Genomic DNA, 16680 nt, shown 5'->3' on the forward strand with positions numbered 1-16680 from the left:
AATTCTCCAGGAACATATCCATAATATGGCAATGTCACTTGCTAGTTTTAATTTCGCCCAGATAATGAATAGGCGGTAGGCCTATTGTTTGGTAAATTCAAAAAACTTACTGAGTAAAAATATATATGCGCTCTAGTCATAAATTGTTACCTCAACGTGTCTTCAGCATGTCTGGTCCAGAATCTAGGCCTATTTGATGATACGGACCGACTTTATAGGCTATTAGGTGGCCTTAACTAGTCTACTATATAGGCTACTAACATTTAAATTAATCATTTGATACAATGCACTTTATTGTGTACATGCATGCCACTCCGCGGTTTTTGAGACCTATGTGATCAAGAACATACAAATAATTAGCATTCAGTCAAAGAGAAGCATGAAACATGCAACAGCCTACACAACGTCCTACGTGTAAAGAAAAAAAACACGACGGTAGCAGTAATCAAAATAATGACTCACTAAAGATTATTTCATTCAACTCATTCATCACATTGGAAAGGTTAAAGTCAAGAAAATCGCAAACAGCTACATCACCTGGCTTGTCATCTTGCCTCGATTTGGGCTTGTTATTTTCGATATGTTTTAATGTCACAATATGTTACAAGCGCAGGCTTAATGCTTTACAACTGCAGAAACAATAACGTGGACATTTTCTGTCAGCATTTTGTCACACTTTGTACTTGTGATAAATATCGCCTACACGTAGGCTACCTAACGTGATGTGGAAAATGTTAATTACAACATTAGTGGAAACTGAATCATCTCTTTATGGACAATACACAGCATTTCCATAGCCTTGTAGGCCCTATGTTTTAATTTCTAATAATTGTAAGAAAATCAAAAAAAAAAAAAAATTGAAAAATGCAAGTTTTACTTTAATAAACATACAAATATTTCTAACATTCCATATCATCATATACATTTACACAATTTCACTGAATTTATTACACCTTTAACATTAAACAAAACTATTTGAATACAAAAAACTGTAAATTAACAATAAGCAGTCACAATGGCAACTGGAATGACATCCATTTAATACGAACAATTATGCTGTCTTTCCAAACAGATGTAAAATAACAACTGATATCACCAATTTATCCATCAAGAAAATAATACAGTCACTAAATGTTTCACATTGGAGGTGAATGGAAACTTGTTCAGGGTAGGAAAACAGGGTTTTTGTGTGACCTCTTGGCAATTCAGTGATATCTCAAAAAAATAATTATGAACAATCTTAACTGTTAACATTGTCTTGCGTTAAACTCTGTCTCCTCTTCTATCCGGTGCAGTTCTTTCTTTCTCTTTAACCCGTCGGAAAATGTAACGGCTTGCCACATGCAGGTCCCAGTTGTAGCGAGCGAGGATTTTTTGACATTCCTCACGAGAGCACTGATTCATATGATACAGCTGGTCTGTCTGATGATGTAAGGAAAACCCAAAAGAGTCAGAATCAAAATAATGTATGCAATGAAATAATTTACTTTGAACAAGAGTTAATTCTCTGTTACCTTAAGCTGCTGTTCCGCCCTTGCAGGATTCCAGTCATTGCGATGCAGAGCTCTCTGAACCTCCTCAATGGTCACTCCATGTACCGCCTCCTGAACCTGATGACAAAAGAGAATTGTGTTATACACATTTTTTTTTTATTAAAAAAGAAAAGAAAAAAAGGAAAAAAAAGTCATTTTTTGAAATATTGCCATTTAAAATAACAGTTTTCTAGTTTAATTGATTTAAAATGTAATTTATTCCTGTGATGGCAAAGCTGATTTTTCAGCAGCATTACTCCAGTCTTCAGTGTCACATGATCCTTCAGAAACCATTCTAATAGGCTGATTTGGTACTTCACCTCTGGCAAAATGGGCTTTCAATAAAACTTGGCTGCCTATACAGAAGAAAGGCACTTTTAAAAAAAATATTCATAAAGATTGGTGCTAACTGGCTATAGAAAACAGGGGAAAAGGCTGTTGTCTTCCCTTTTGTCAAATAGGTAGGAAAACCCATAATGCACTGGGCATCAGTGTTGGGGCAATGCAAGCTTACTTCATCAGATTACTTTTTCTAGTAACTAGTAAAACTAGTAACACATTATAAATGTACAAAATATTGGAGTTATTTTTTCATATAAGCAATGCAAATTACTTTGTTTTCCCATTGATTGAATGACACCACTCCTGTCCCCATGTTGAGAGAAATCGAAAGTGCAGAGGCGTTGTGTGCGCTGTGTTAACATGATGGTTATTGTAGTTCTTCTAGACTAAATGTGAGCATGCATTTACTCATCTCACTTGCACAATAACAGATTGAGTGTTTCTCAAAATGAATAAAACAGTGAAATGTAAAATCAAAATATTACGCAAACCTGCAGTAATTAAATATGTTAAATAACACATATATTTTATGTATTTAATCTCACTTTATTAACCAATGACTTAGGTGCTGATCTTTGATGATTCAATTAAACCATACTAATAAGCAAAAATGACTGATGATAAACATCACATTTGTGTTTTGTTTTTTATTATTGCTGAAGAGTGTTGAACTTTCCTCTCCTGCTTCCTATTCTTCTGCAATCCAAAACGGCAGCGCCCTCTACTGTACAGGCAAGAATTTGCATTTTCTTCAGCCTGAGACTTTGCTGTGTAAAGGTAGGGACACGCCAAAGAAATAGCACTGATGAAAGCCAACTGTCATCGCCTCGTGTCTGAGAAAACGCCACCTGAACAGCACCTGAACGCACCAAAAGGACTACAGGTTACTGTCAACTAGCACACACGTTCTGTGCCTGCGTGTAAATGAGATATATTTGTCGTTCAAAAAGGGAAAGCAATTCTAAGACTGTGGGTATACAAACCATAAACAATGCAGCGCTTGCTTACCGCTCTCACTGACGGCCCGATGCCGATTCTACATGTTGAATTGGTCGACAAAAAAAAGGGACGGCCGACGCTCAAAAACAGCCCGATCGTCAGTTTGATGCATCCCTGGCTTAAAGGGCCATTACTTTGCCAATAATATAATATAAAATATTTCCTATAAAATATATATCCTATAAAAAGTAACTAAGTAACAGGATTGGTTACTTTTTAGGGAGTAACGTAATATTGTAACATTACTTTTAAAAGTTACTTTGCCAATACTGTTGGGCATGTTGCCATCCAAGGCCTCTTCCCACCAGTCTACTATAGATAAACTTACCAGAGTCAAATACCATCTTGCTTTAGAAGGAAATACTTCTAAGCAAACTTTTAGTAATAATGTTATCGACTTGTATTGGTCCAGGGTGCAAGAATTTAAAGGGTAAATGTTTACTTTCGGGAAGAGCCAAGCAATGTATTCTGGGTCTGCAGATGTGAGAAGAAATGCAAAAACGAAAGTTGTCTGAAAATAAACCAGACAAAGATGAAGTGCTAGCAACCTGGTGAGATAGAGGAGAGGCTGGGGCAGGAGGCAAAACCACAGTCCTCAGAATCTCTGGGCACGTGATGAAGTGGGTGGCAGCAACGGCATCGTCAAAGTATCTGAAGGGATAAGACACTCGGGACGCACAAGCAGTGCAGAACACTAGTGTAGGAGATGCCCGGAAAGAGCCAGTGAACTGGCCCACCTCATCAGCAAAGAAGGACTGGAATATGTTTGATTATGATGTGGACCAGGTGCTGGAAGCAGCAATTGCAGGAGATGTGGGGGGAAAAGCTTAGTGCCATTAAGATCTTACGTCGAGCTGAGTGCCACCTTAGAGACCGGAGGGAACAGACGAAGGAAAGGAAGAGCTTTATCAGAAATCCATTCAAGTATCTGTCAAAACTTCAGGGTGGCAAAAGATCAGGAGAGTTGGAAGCAACAAAGGAAGAGGTGGAGTAACATTTCAGTCAAGTTTAAAGTGACAGCTTGGATAGCTTGGAGATGGAGAAACGCATCAAACTGGTGGAACCAGTTATTCCTTTTGGACTAAAGGGACCAACTTGGCAGGAAATTAACAACTTCCTTGAGAAAGCCAGTGGAAGATCAGCCCCAGGACCAAACGGTATACCAGTGTGAAAGGTGCCGGAGGCGACTCTGGAGGTTCCTGAAAGTGGCATGGTGGAAGAACTTCCTTGCTGCCGATTGGTTGGTTTCTGAGGGAGGTTTTATTTCTAATGGTGCGTTCACACCAGACACGAATGAAGTGCTTCGCGCGAGTGATTTACATGTTAAGTCAATGCAAAGACGCAAATAGACATTCTGCGGCGCAAATTGCGCTAGTTGAAAAATCTGATCTTTGGCGGAAATTTGCGCAGTGTTAACCAATAAGGCGCTTGCTCTAGTAGTGACAACAATGAGGACAAATCATATGTGGATACCCGAAGCTGTATGATACATCTTCATACTTTATAGAAACAGGAATAAAAAGGGTCGTGCTTGGAAGAAAGTGAGTGAGGAGGTTGGACAATCTGGTAAGTTGTAAAAAACGCTCTTTACTCAATTTGAGCTATACATAGGGTGATTTCAGGATGATTTGGACACTTTTTGCCATTGAGATGACTTGGAAAAAGTGTCCCAATCACCCTGAATTCACCCTATTGAGACGACAAGCTAGTTAAAGCCGGCAAATTGAGCTTATTCGCCGTATTTTAAAACAATCCATGTCAGCCATTTCACAACGAGACAAGCCGGCTGGCAGAAGCCCCTCCCATGGTGCGAATTCGCGTCTGTTGTGTAGTGAATGTCACACGCAAATGAAGTGAATTTCACGCGCTAATGAAGCAAGTAAACTCAAAATATTCAAGCGTCCAACTATGCGTGAATAGTGTGATTTCTTCGCTTCATTCGCATCTGGTGTGAATGCACCATTAGGAGGTGAATTCCACAGATATCTAACAATTTCGTACCATATCACCCCTCAATGTGGAGGGTAAGGAGGCTGACCAATTTCGTGTTGGATAATGAGTATATGGACACATTAGTTCCTGGTTGTCTTGTGCATACCAACGTAATCTCTTAAATCACTGAAGATGCAAAGAGGAACCATGGTATCCTGACAATTCTGTGGCTTGACCTGCCTATGGAACGATACCCCACAAGTTAACACTGAAGTCCAACCATGTCCCAGAGCACTTCCAGAAGCTCCTGCAGTGCTACTTCAGTAAGGTTAACATGCTTTTTACCTGCGGGAAATTTACCACTGACTGGCAGAGGCTAGAGGTGGGCATTGTCACAAGATGTGCAATCTTAGCCATTCTGTTCTCAGCAGCAATGAAACTCCTTGTCAAGTTAGCCGAGAAGTTACATCGGGGTGCAGTACTGGCAAATGGCACCCAACAGGTGCCCAATCAGAGCATTCATGGATGACTTGACTATTATAGTAAGACCTGTACCTGAAGCGTGGTGGATGCTGAAGGACTTGGTTGAGCTTGCCAATTGGGCAAGGATTGAATTCAAACCTGCAAATTCCAGAAGTTCCAGGATCGGGTTTGCTTTAAGACCAAACAGGACACCATTCAAACAGTTCAAGAAAAACCAGTGAAATGCTTGGAGAAGTGGTACAGGCAGATCTCAAATGACAAGCAGAACGTGATGGAAATGTTTAAGGAAGATAAAACCCTGGAAAAGAGTGGCTTACCTGGGGATACCAGCATGGAGTCCTACCTAGAGTGCTCTGGCCACTGCTAATTTATGAAATAATAGTCTCTACTGTGGAGAGGTTGGAAAGGAAGATGAACAACTATTTGAGGAGATGGTTGGGCATTCAGAAAAGTGTATAGTACAGGCAGCAAGCTGTAGCTGCCAGTAACATCAGTGGTGGAGGAGTATAAGGAAACAAAAACACGGCAGGCAATGATGCTGCAAGACAGCAAAGACACAAGAGTCAGGCAGACATTCATGTCAGAATGGGTCACAACTGAATTGAGTATGTCCTCTCCTCGTGCAGGTCAAGTTTGGTACATGGGAAATTTAGTTGCCGACATGACCAAATTTTAACTCAGCTGGCTACCGTGAGAGGTGTGGGCGCTACACTGTTTATTTACTTTATAACGTTTTAAATAAGGACATTTTTCTAACACAAACGCATCAATTCACTTCAGAAGGCCTTTATTATCATAGGCTAATTTTCATTTTAGGGTAAACTAACCCTTTAAGGGGCCTTGTTTCATTCAGTTCCTCTGGGGAGAGCGCGACAACAGAGATGAGGAGTAAGGATTCCTGGCCACAGCAAACAACTTGGAGATGCGGGCAGACCTTAAGAAGCAGCTTGAATTCCCAGAAGAAATAATTCATATTAGCCTCAGACCTGATATTGTGCTCTAGTACCAAGAAGGTGTTACTTATCGCGCTGACAATACCCTGAGAAGAAAGGATTCGAGAAGCACATGAGCGTAATCTTAAGAAAGATGAGGCGCTAATTCTCGAAGGGCAGTTGCTTTGCAGGACCCTTGTACTGCTTGGGATTAACGGCCAGGCTAGGAAGCACCTGGTAGCAAACTTTACCAAAGAGGCAGAGCTAGTATCCTGGTGGATATGGATAAAACTAAATGAGCAGTGGCAGAACCAGCATGGTGAAGGGCAAAGAACACCTTGAGTTTGGGGGTGGAGAACGGGCGTGGAACTAGTATGCTGGTTCTACTGTCAAGATAACATGGGCTTAAATTGACAAAACATCGAGTGTGTGTGTGTGTGTGTGTGTGTGTGTGTGTGTGTGGGGGGGGGGGGGGTGTTTAAACCTTACTGACCACAAACTGGTTATATTTAATAAATATATTTGTCAGTTCTTTATTTAAAAATTATATTAGTGCTGAAATCACATTTATAAAACAACTAAATTTGAAGACATTTTGACATGAAGAAAATATGAAGAAATCTGCATACTTGCTTTATGACTGCTTCCTTGTCAACTTGCGGTGGATACCTCTCCCTTGCCTTCTCCCGCTCTCTTTCTTTCTCTTGCTCCTTTTCTCTCTCCTTCTCTTTCTCAAGGCCATCATCCAACTGAGGGCTTGACTTGGCCAGATGTGCCATCCTGACAAGGTTGTTAGTTCCGAAACACTGCTGCTGTGGATGGAATTGGAATTGTGTCTGTAGCTGTGGAGGAGTTTGAGGGGTCCAGCCAGCTGGGTTTACTATTCTCCGATCATGGATCATCATCATCTGGGTTTTAAAGCTGGTGGTAGGTGGGCTGATGCATTTGATGTTGGGGGGTGGTGGGCGTGGAGGTGGGATGACAACAGCATCACTAAACCTGCGGGGGTCTCTCACCAAATTACTCTGCATGAGTCTGCGTGGGTCGGTTCTCTGAGCTGCATTCCCACCAGCACCTTGAACTTTGTCCTGTGAAACACCAAGGATGGACTCCAGGCTTATCGATAGGCCTAAGGATTGAGAGTAAGACACAGAATGGGATTGGATACACTATCATAAAAAAATTTGAGGGTCGGTAAGATTTTTTAAATAATTTTGTCTCTTAGGCTCAGCACGGCTGCATTTATTTGATAAAAATACAGTAAAAAATTGTAATATTGTTATTACTATTTGAATATATTTAAATTTTTGGCATCATTACTTCAGTGTCACATGATTATCAATGTTGAAAACAGTTGTTCCGCTTAATATTTTTGGGCAAATCATGTTTTGCAGAATTATTTGATAAATAGAAAGTTCAAACGAACAGCATTTATTGTCACTTTTTGATCAATTCTTCAGGAATACAGGAATTCATTTTTTTCCAAAAAAATATCTTCCCGACCCATAACTTTTCAATGCTAGTGTACAAGACAATAATCTCTTTTGTAGTAAGTTCGGGCCTTGAACAATACTCAAATGATAATGTGTGACATTTGTTACAGTATATTTTAAGTACCAACCTGACATTTTCTTCAGATTTGAGCCTGCCTTCTCTCTTGCTAATGGAATCCTCCAACGTCTGGGACTGAAAAGTTCACATAGAACAGCAAAAGTCACATAACCAGTCCCATTAGAGTGGCTGTTTAGTGAATTCAACCCTTATAGTTTACAATATCATTTAAAATGTCACTCACTCATCTGTTCGTTCTGGGGGGCCCCAGTTGCGTGTCGGAACAGACACAGGAGATGCTGCTGTGAGAGCAGGGGCAGCTAACATAGGGGGGAACAAGCCAACACTTAGAGTTCTCTGGTTTTGCCCCTTCCACTCAGACATTTCCAGCCTATGAGAATTCAGAATTCAAAGTACAGTCAGTTTTATAGCATCTAAGACTGAGGACTACCACAAAGCCCTATTTAGTTTCTATACTTTTACAAATACATTTAGATGAATAATCCACAGCACCTTTCCTTTTCTGACAAGTCTTGGTCTGCTTTAACATCTGTGTTCTTAATTTGCAGATCTCTCAATGTATCTGTTAGTGCATATTGCACATGCTAATTAATAGTATCAAATGTCATGTATATGTAAAACTGTATTAAGTCATTGGTAACTAGTTTTGCTGTAATTATTACGTTTTAATTATGAATTTGTTGTCACCCCTTGCGGGTTGAATTTTTGTACTGTCCAAGTGTGGTTTGCATTAGAGTCTGTCTCATGTTGACTGAAATTAAGGGTTAAACTATGAATGGAATGCTTTTAAGTCAAAGGGAGGGGAGACGGGTTAATAATTACCCACAACCTTTATCAGAGTCAACTAAGATTTATTGGCATGACTGTTAACAATACTGCCAAAGAGCATTAGGTAAAGGAAATAGATAATATAGAAAATTAAAGTAAAATTTTAAAAAATAAACAAAAAAAGAAAGGGGTAAATAAAAGAAAGAAAAAAAATACATATAAATTAAAATAAAAATTGTTTGCCCAAGGTCTCTCTTACCCATGGTCTATTACAGTCACTAGATCATTCGCCTGTAGACAGAGTTTTCTGGGATCTATGAGATCTTTTACTGCACGAATCTCCATTGGCTGTGCCTGAAAATACATTAAAAAGAGAAATTAGAGAAAATACATTCTATGTGTATCATTCATTAAAATGTGTAAAATCAACACAGTGCCAAAACCAGGGGTAAACTGCTCCTGAGTTTAGATACATCTTTTGTAATATCAATAGCACAAGTGGTACTGTTCAAAAGATTGGGATTGGTAAGATTATGCTTATCAAGGTTGCATTTGTTTGATAAAAACATACACACTAAAAGTTGCAGTATGTAAGAATGACAGCTAGTGGTTGAAATGGGTACTGCAGTCCAAATTCAAAGTTCGCCCCTCCTCAGACTCAACGCTCACGTGGGTTGCCAGTTTGAGGACACGAGCGTAATTGACAAAGGAAAGTCAAGGAGACTCGCACACTATAAGTTGATGAGTTGATTTATCCGCGTTTCTGCTTTAGTACAGTCAAAAACTTACATACAGCACCTTTAATTAAATCATTTATTTAATGATAGGCAGAGGTTTAACACCTACATCTGCTACCATGGTGGTGAGCTGTGAGAAGGTCGGTCGGTCAGCAGAACTGCAGGCCCAACATTTACGCATTACAGAGTACAACTCCTGTGGACAGTCTTGAGGTCTCTCCAACCGCTCACCTTCCCGCTCTACACGATACAAAATCTACACATAACACAACACAACACACATCAATTAGTCATCAATGGAAATGGAGGTATTTACAGCTGGACTTCATAAACAGAACACAACTGCATCAAACCAACTATATACCTGTCTGCCAGACAGTCCCAACCAGGGCTCCTCACAGTAAGTGAACAATTCCCACAATGTGACACCAAACATCCAGACATCTGAAGCATGAGAGAAAGAACCCACACGCAAACTCTCAGGAGCACACCTACAGAAAGGAGGCTGGAATTACTATCCTTGACCTAAGTGGGTAATAGTGAAACTTATTTTGGTGCTTAAATTCAGCTTCTCACCATGCGAAGGGGATGCGTTTGTGTGCCGTCATGATATAGTGGTCTTTGTTTTGATCCAAGCCTCTCATTAGTCCAAAATCTCCGATCTTCACTTGCTCTCTAGCAGCCATGAACACATTCCGGGCAGCAAGGTCTCTGTGGATGAAGCGTCTGGACTCTAGGTACTCCATACCAGCAGCAATCTGTGTGCTGAAGAGCCATAGTCGTGAAAGAGGATATTCTCCCTGTCGTAGACGCAGAGTGTCGTATAAAGAACCGTGAGGAGCCAGCTCCGTTACCTGATAAAAAAAAAGAAAAGGTGTATTTATGTCACCCTACGTAGCATCACCAGCACTTCTTATGTTTATCAATGCTTAACATTTTTCTAGATTCTTTGATGAATATAAAGTTCAAAAGAACAGCATTTATTTGAAATAGAAGGCTTTTGTAACATAATAAATGTCTTTACTGTCACTTTTGATCAATTTAATGCATCCTTGTTAACTTTTTTTTTTTTTTTCAAATTAAAAACCTTACAGACCCCAAATGTTTGAACAGTAGTGTATATCTTTAAACAATAACACATCAATACTAATATTTTACTCCACTATATAAGAGGGATTACAATAATGTAAAAAACCAATGTAAAGCAAAATACAAATGTCCACAAATTATGTATGCACCAAGATGTTATACTAATATAAAATTATATTTAGTTTTGTACTTTCTGCAAGTTATATTGTTGTGCCAGTATGTGGCAAAAAGTTATTCTCTTTGAGTTAATTACTGAATCAATGAATAAACTGTTTAGTTTAAAAACACAATTAAGGTCTTTACAAGTGAGTCATTAAATCATTCATTCAACAGATTCGCTCAAATACACAGATGCATTGAGGAATGAATCTTTTATTTGAAAGTAGTAATAAATGGCAATATTGTATCTAAACTGTAAGTTACTCAATATTAAATGTAATATTAAAATGATATAAAACCCAATATCACACTCACAATCGTGTTTTACTCTGAATATCAGCAGGACTGATATATCTTAAAATTACAATAAAACAAATATGAAAAGGGAATAAGTTATGAATAGGCTATGTATATGCATACAAGGAATCGAATATTAGTAAAGAATATGATTTTAGAAAAAAAAGTTGTGTTTACCATTTTAAGAGGACGAGTAAGGACAACACCATAGAGGTGTACAATATTGGGGTGGTCTAGAGACTGCATGACTGTAACTTCCTGGAGGAAATCAGTCACCATGTCTTCATGTCTGGATGATCCACTCCTCAAGGTTTTCACTGCTACAGGCAACTTAAAAAGAAGGAAACAAGACAGTTAGGGTGACATTTATTCCTAGCCTCTTGATAGACAAAAACAGAACATAGATGCTCATATTTGTTATAGAGTACTCACCACTCTTCCAGTCTGTGTGTGCCATTCTGCTTTCCTAACTACCCCAAATGAACCTGACCCCAGCCTGTCCCCAAAGATCAGTTCACTGTCCTGGATAAGACAGCTGAGCACGCGGCCTGTGTCTGGCCCCTGGCCTGACCCAACACCATTATACTGCTCACTTCCGTCAGGGATGCGACCATTGAAGGGCTAGCAGAAAACAGACAGTGATGATCACAGGTAGGCTAAATTAATGAATAAACAGAGAGGGTATGTAAAGATGGGAAATACTCTACCTTCATCACCCACGACTGTGGTCGATTGTTGGTTTTGTAACGTTTGACAGCTTCCCATAATCGTCGCTGTCCTGTTGACAAAAAAATACAAAACTAAGAAAATACCTCACGCAAACTCTTCGCTAAAACACTAAAGCCCATTGTAATGCTCAGTGGCCTAAACATATTTGCCAAATATTTCATTCATTTGGCAAAACCTTAAACAAGTTAATGTAGTTAGACACCATTTGCAATTCTCATGCACTCTTTCTGCAAAACTCTAAACGCACTCTCTCACTCATTAATACACATTTCGCACTGTGATGCACGTGTTGGAAAACAGTAAACACAAGTGGCAAGTATATATTTTTTTGACTGAAATTAAATAACATGATTCTTCAAATAAAAAAACTGCTTCACAAGACAAACCTGGTTTACTAATGCCTATCTGTTCAAGGTCTGCTTCTTTAACGTAGTTCAGGTGTTCAATTCGTGTCACATTGAGTCCATCTCGCATCCTTAGGTAGAATCTCTCTAGCTGCACGTCAGCGAGGAGGTAGTACAGCCACTGAGTGTCATGATCCATCATTATTAGACTGTCCAACAGCAACTCTGACAGTCAAACAGAGAAATAAGATGAGATCAAAAAAAAGTCGTAGTGCATGATTCGATTGAAAGACATTCTTTTTTCATATCATTCACTTTTTCTGGCTAGCAGTTTTGTATTTATTTACATTAGAAACTAGCTCTATACACCTGTGCTGTATTCAAATCCGACACCGCATGGCTGTTAGAATTAGAGACTTCACTGGGTTGCTATGGATGCCTGCTGGGAATTTCCAGCGAGCCGAAAAAACAAGAGAAAGCTGTGTTGAGAAAGTCTGCTTAAAGGGCACACTGCTCTAATCCTTTTTTACTTTATTCAGGTTAGCTTTACAGGGATGGTGCACATTGAAAATTGAAAATTTGCCAGTTTAGCTGTTAGAGGTCATTTCAACTGTAATTCTACTGTATGCATTACCAACTAAATAAACTAGATAAATACATACATTTAAAACAATTTTTGGTAACACTTTACAATAAGGTCCTGGTCCTCTTATATAGCCTAGCATACGTTAATGCATTATCTAACTGTAATGAACAATAAGCAATGCATTTGAATTTATTAATCTTTGTTAACATTGTTTAATAAAAACTGCTCATTGTTAGTTCATGTTAGTTCAGGTCTAAATAATGTTGAGATACAACTTTTGATTTAAATAATCTATTAGTAAATATTGACATTAAGATTAAGAAATGCTTTTTTGCATTTACACAGATTAAAAAAAAGTTTTTCATAGTACCCGCAGATAGGAGTTTAGAACGCTTGTGTGTATCTGTTTAAGTGCTCTGTGTAGCGCGTCAAAGTTTCCATTTACAACGTGTTTTTGAAGTCTTGATCAATGTAGCCAATCACAGACATACATCTATTGAGTATGTGAACGCAATGGCCAATCAGAGGTGTTTAAGTTAGAAAGAATCTGCTCAACACAGCGCAAAACACCAAGCTTCAGTGATTATGAAGGGGGCACTCTTTCCTCGTTTTCTGTTTATAACCCATATACAATTTGAATAAAAGTTTTGTTTTTCATGCTGCAAAGTTTCTGGATTTGCAACTTTATCCGAAACTGCAATGAATGACAGTGATACAACCATAGCAACAGACGGGACAAAACAATCTGATACTAAAGAAGCAGAGGAAGCAGAGACGTTTATAAACCAAACAAACACCAATGAGGAGAAAGGCATGTGGCCAATCACTTCAGGCATGTGTGCATAAAAGAGAATGATTTACCTGTTCAATACAATTAAACTCATAAAACAATTATGCTATGAATGACCACTGAATACCTCTCTAAAGTATTCAAACTTGTTTGTATTGGCAAGGAAATCCCCCTCTAACACCTTCATACTGTATGCACAAGTAATGCAAAGCACTGTTTTAAAGTTGTGTGCAGATTCTGCAGAATATAATGAAACCTCCTAAATATTTTGGCCTGCCACGCACTGTCGTTGCCTTCACATGTATGTGAACCTTCTACTCTTATCAGCATGCGTACAAAGAGACAACTAGAAACTCGCTGCTTTCTGTTTACAGAACTATGACAACATAAAGACTAACTCAGACACATGACCTTAGTGAATAATCAGCCAGTATGCTTGAAGAGACTGCTCTAAAACTATGGGGGCTTGTCTGAGCAGGTAACCTGAGAGTGTCAAAATAAGATTCGAAAACTACACCCAAAATCCACACCCTGAATAACAAGAGAAAAAGGATCTTCAGATGACAGTAAAAGATTATCACGCAAATCATTCTCAGTTAAAGGTGCAGTGTGTGAATTTTAGCGCATTCTAGCAGTGAGGTCGTGAATTGCAATAACCCACGCACATAGAGAAGCTACGTGGGCCGACACAGGACAAAAATGTTGTCGTTGGAGAGAGCAGAGAGTTTGTCCATTTAGGGCTACTGTAGAAACATGACGGCACAAAATGGAGATTTGACTGTAAGGGGACCCGCGGTGTATGTAGATAGAAATGGCTCATTCTAATGTAATAAAAACATAACGGTACATTATGTAAGGTCTTTATACACCATTGAAAACATAGCTATGTATATTATATTGCATTTCTGTCAATAGATCCTCATATATACTACACGCTGCACCTTTAACAGGTTGCAACTTTAAGGCCCGTTAAGACTCTAAAGCCATGCTTGGTTCTTTCCGCTCACACTTCATACAGTCTTATCTGAAACTGGGTGTGAACTGATAGATCAGACAGATTCTACAGCATTATTGTAATCAAATATGTTTCAAACCTTGAAAGTCTTAAAAGCAGAAAATAGTGGTACAAAGAGTTATGACGGAGTGCACACCCAGTTTATTGAAACAAATGACAGCTTCTGTTTGTTTGGCATGTTTTGTCAAAAGGTGTGACTTCACAAACGATAGAAATGTGTCAAACATATGCAGGTGATTTATAATCGGACAGTTAGTCACAAATAAATATGTGGGTCATTACTACACATTACTAATTTCCCAATTAAAATAGTAGTAGTACTGATTATTATAGCACAGTTATTTGAGACATTTAAGGTTGCCTGGCCACTCAATATTCAGAATGAGTGTTTGGAATTGAACTCAAACATAAAACAGATGACAGCAGTAATAAACACAGAATGTCAGTTCAGGGTTGTTGTTTTTTTGTTTTTTTACAAAACGTGTAATTTTAACAAATATAAAAAAACACATAGGCCTGAAACTGAAAATAGAAGAAAATAAAAGAAGAAACTGAAACTATGGGAAAAAAACTGCAGTTTATATAATATATCTTGAGAGAGAAAGAGAAGAGAGAGAGAGAGAGAGAGAGAGAGAGAGAGAGAGAGAGAGAGAGAGAGAGAGAGAGAGAGAGAGAGAGAATACCTACATGGGAATTGTTATACACCGATATGAAGGAAAGCCTTCAATGTAGCTTTAGAACGCAAACGTACAAACAATAATACTAATAGTTTCTAATAAATATACTAATAAATCAGCAATGACAGCAGATAAGGACGACTTAGATACCTGTGCCCAGGTGAGTGTTTTAAGCATAACACCAAAGCGGAAATGACGCTCTTTAACAAATAACTCCATGGTAAATCCTTAGTTTTGACCAACCAGCCCCTTTGTTTAGACTCTCGTGAAATATATTACTCATTTCAAGATATAATTCACTTTGCTTTGCAGAATAAGGATGCTACTTAGCAAACAAAAGCGTATACTTACAAATAATCTATCGACGTTTTTGTCCACAATCGAATCACTTCTTCTTCTTCAGCTCGTGTCAAATGAACTCCTGGTATAAGATGTCCATTATAAGTCGTTCATTTTCACAGAGTTTCACGCATGTTTATAATGTTATAGTCCGCCGTAGCATACAAAGTAGTTTAATTAATCTGAGTAGCATTTATTTTAAGGTTATAAGAGTCCTTTTTAAAATAAGGACAGGTGCTTAAATAAACTGCGTCTGACGGCTCTGTGTGATTTCAAAGCCTACAGTCTGAGTTTTCTTTCACTCCGCCTCCTCCTCCGCCCTTGACTAATACTTCCCCCTCATCACCTGCTGGATTTATGCCCTCTATTACATCACACTGATAGTGACTGTTGTTTTTCTCCCCAAATTTGACAATTGTGTAGATTTTGATATTTTCTACTTTCTTCTTCCTTTCCTTGGTCCGTTTTGATCATGCTGCATGATTTCAGAAAGCTATAAAAAACAAAAAAACAAAAAACCTGCTATAGCCTACATCCCCTGTACTTGAAAACCACGTTTTTGTATTACCCATCATAATTATAAAATATGATTTTACAATACTCTTTATAATAAATAAAACACTGTGTCTATTCAAATCTGTAACTGATATTTAATTTTGAATATTATGTAGTTGACAACATTTTGTTCCAGTTACATTTGACCATTTACTATTTTAAAGTGCAATCCATTGAGTTTTAGATTATCTAGATTAGATTTAGATTATGGATGAAAGAAATATTTCAAAGCAGCCATGTGTTTAGCTGTCCAGGAAATATGGGCTTATTTTCTTGTTATAGGCCGACATTAAAAAAAATTAGACGTGTTGAAATAAAGGGCATCAACAACTGTTTAATGACAAATGAAAATAAATGGGTGTGACAGTAAACTTGTCTGTTATTGTATTAGTACTCTCAGGTTGAAGGAACTCTCACGTTTGGAGTTCTGCATCATCAGAAGCATTTTGAAAACAGAAACTATTTCCCCAGTGCCCCTTTCATTCATACCTCTCTGATCCTGTCTTTCCAGTTTGACTAGATATTTATGGACTTTCTTATAGTCACAAAGACTCACACAAACACACACATGCAAATGATCATGTGAATTCCTGTATTAGATTACCCTTAGTCAACCTGTAAAAATCACCCTTTAGGGTAAAAAGAAGTTTTATGAAAATCTCACTTCCTGTTTCTGTATTTACTATACTGTACATATTGTAAATATTGAAATATCGTGGGTTTACCTTGCTAACTTAACCAATAAAAAAGTGGTGTATACATGTTTTCTGTTTTATTATGTTTTATTTGTATAAATCTAACTG

General features: G+C 38.2%; 1 protein-coding gene across 3 annotated transcripts; it reads right to left on the reverse strand.

The window, feature by feature from the left end:
* Positions 1 to 270: 270 nt before the first annotated feature.
* On the reverse strand, positions 271 to 15605 carry tnk1 (tyrosine kinase, non-receptor, 1). Of its 3 annotated transcripts, none has more exons than XM_079839275.1 (15): positions 15335 to 15603; positions 12285 to 12354; positions 11958 to 12140; positions 11550 to 11620; positions 11275 to 11463; positions 11020 to 11172; positions 9874 to 10151; positions 9662 to 9788; positions 9407 to 9553; positions 8820 to 8914; positions 8016 to 8162; positions 7842 to 7906; positions 6850 to 7349; positions 1515 to 1610; positions 271 to 1422 (listed from the first exon to the last, which is right to left on the reverse strand). In XM_079839275.1, exons 3-15 carry the CDS (start codon positions 12115 to 12117, stop codon positions 1264 to 1266), a joined length of 2187 nt encoding a protein of 728 aa, XP_079695401.1. In that variant the 5' UTR covers positions 12118 to 12140; positions 12285 to 12354; positions 15335 to 15603; the 3' UTR covers positions 271 to 1263. The 3 variants fall into 3 exon arrangements, with proteins under 3 accessions (XP_079695401.1, XP_079695402.1, XP_079695400.1); XM_079839276.1 differs by having other exon boundaries at positions 12285 to 12357; positions 15335 to 15602; XM_079839274.1 differs by lacking the exon at positions 12285 to 12354 and having other exon boundaries at positions 15335 to 15605.
* Between the last annotated feature and the right edge of the window lie 1075 nt (positions 15606 to 16680).

This window comes from Gobio gobio (genome assembly GCF_949357685.1).
Source record: "Gobio gobio genome assembly, chromosome: 2".
NCBI classification, from domain to species: domain Eukaryota; kingdom Metazoa; phylum Chordata; class Actinopteri; order Cypriniformes; family Gobionidae; genus Gobio; species Gobio gobio.

Excerpts from the sequence above, each read along its gene's own strand:
- tnk1 (XM_079839274.1), bottom strand. The coding sequence starts at position 12,117 with ATGATGGATCATGACACTCAGTGGCTGTACTACCTCCTCGCTGACGTG. Across the intron at positions 8,163-8,819 it reads GTGACTGTAATAGACCATGG|GCTGGAAATGTCTGAGTGGA; the intron begins GTAAGAGAGACC and ends GAATTCTCATAG. Across the intron at positions 1,611-6,849 it reads AGGAAGCAGTCATAAAGCAA|GTTCAGGAGGCGGTACATGG; the intron begins GTATGCAGATTT and ends TTTTGTCATCAG.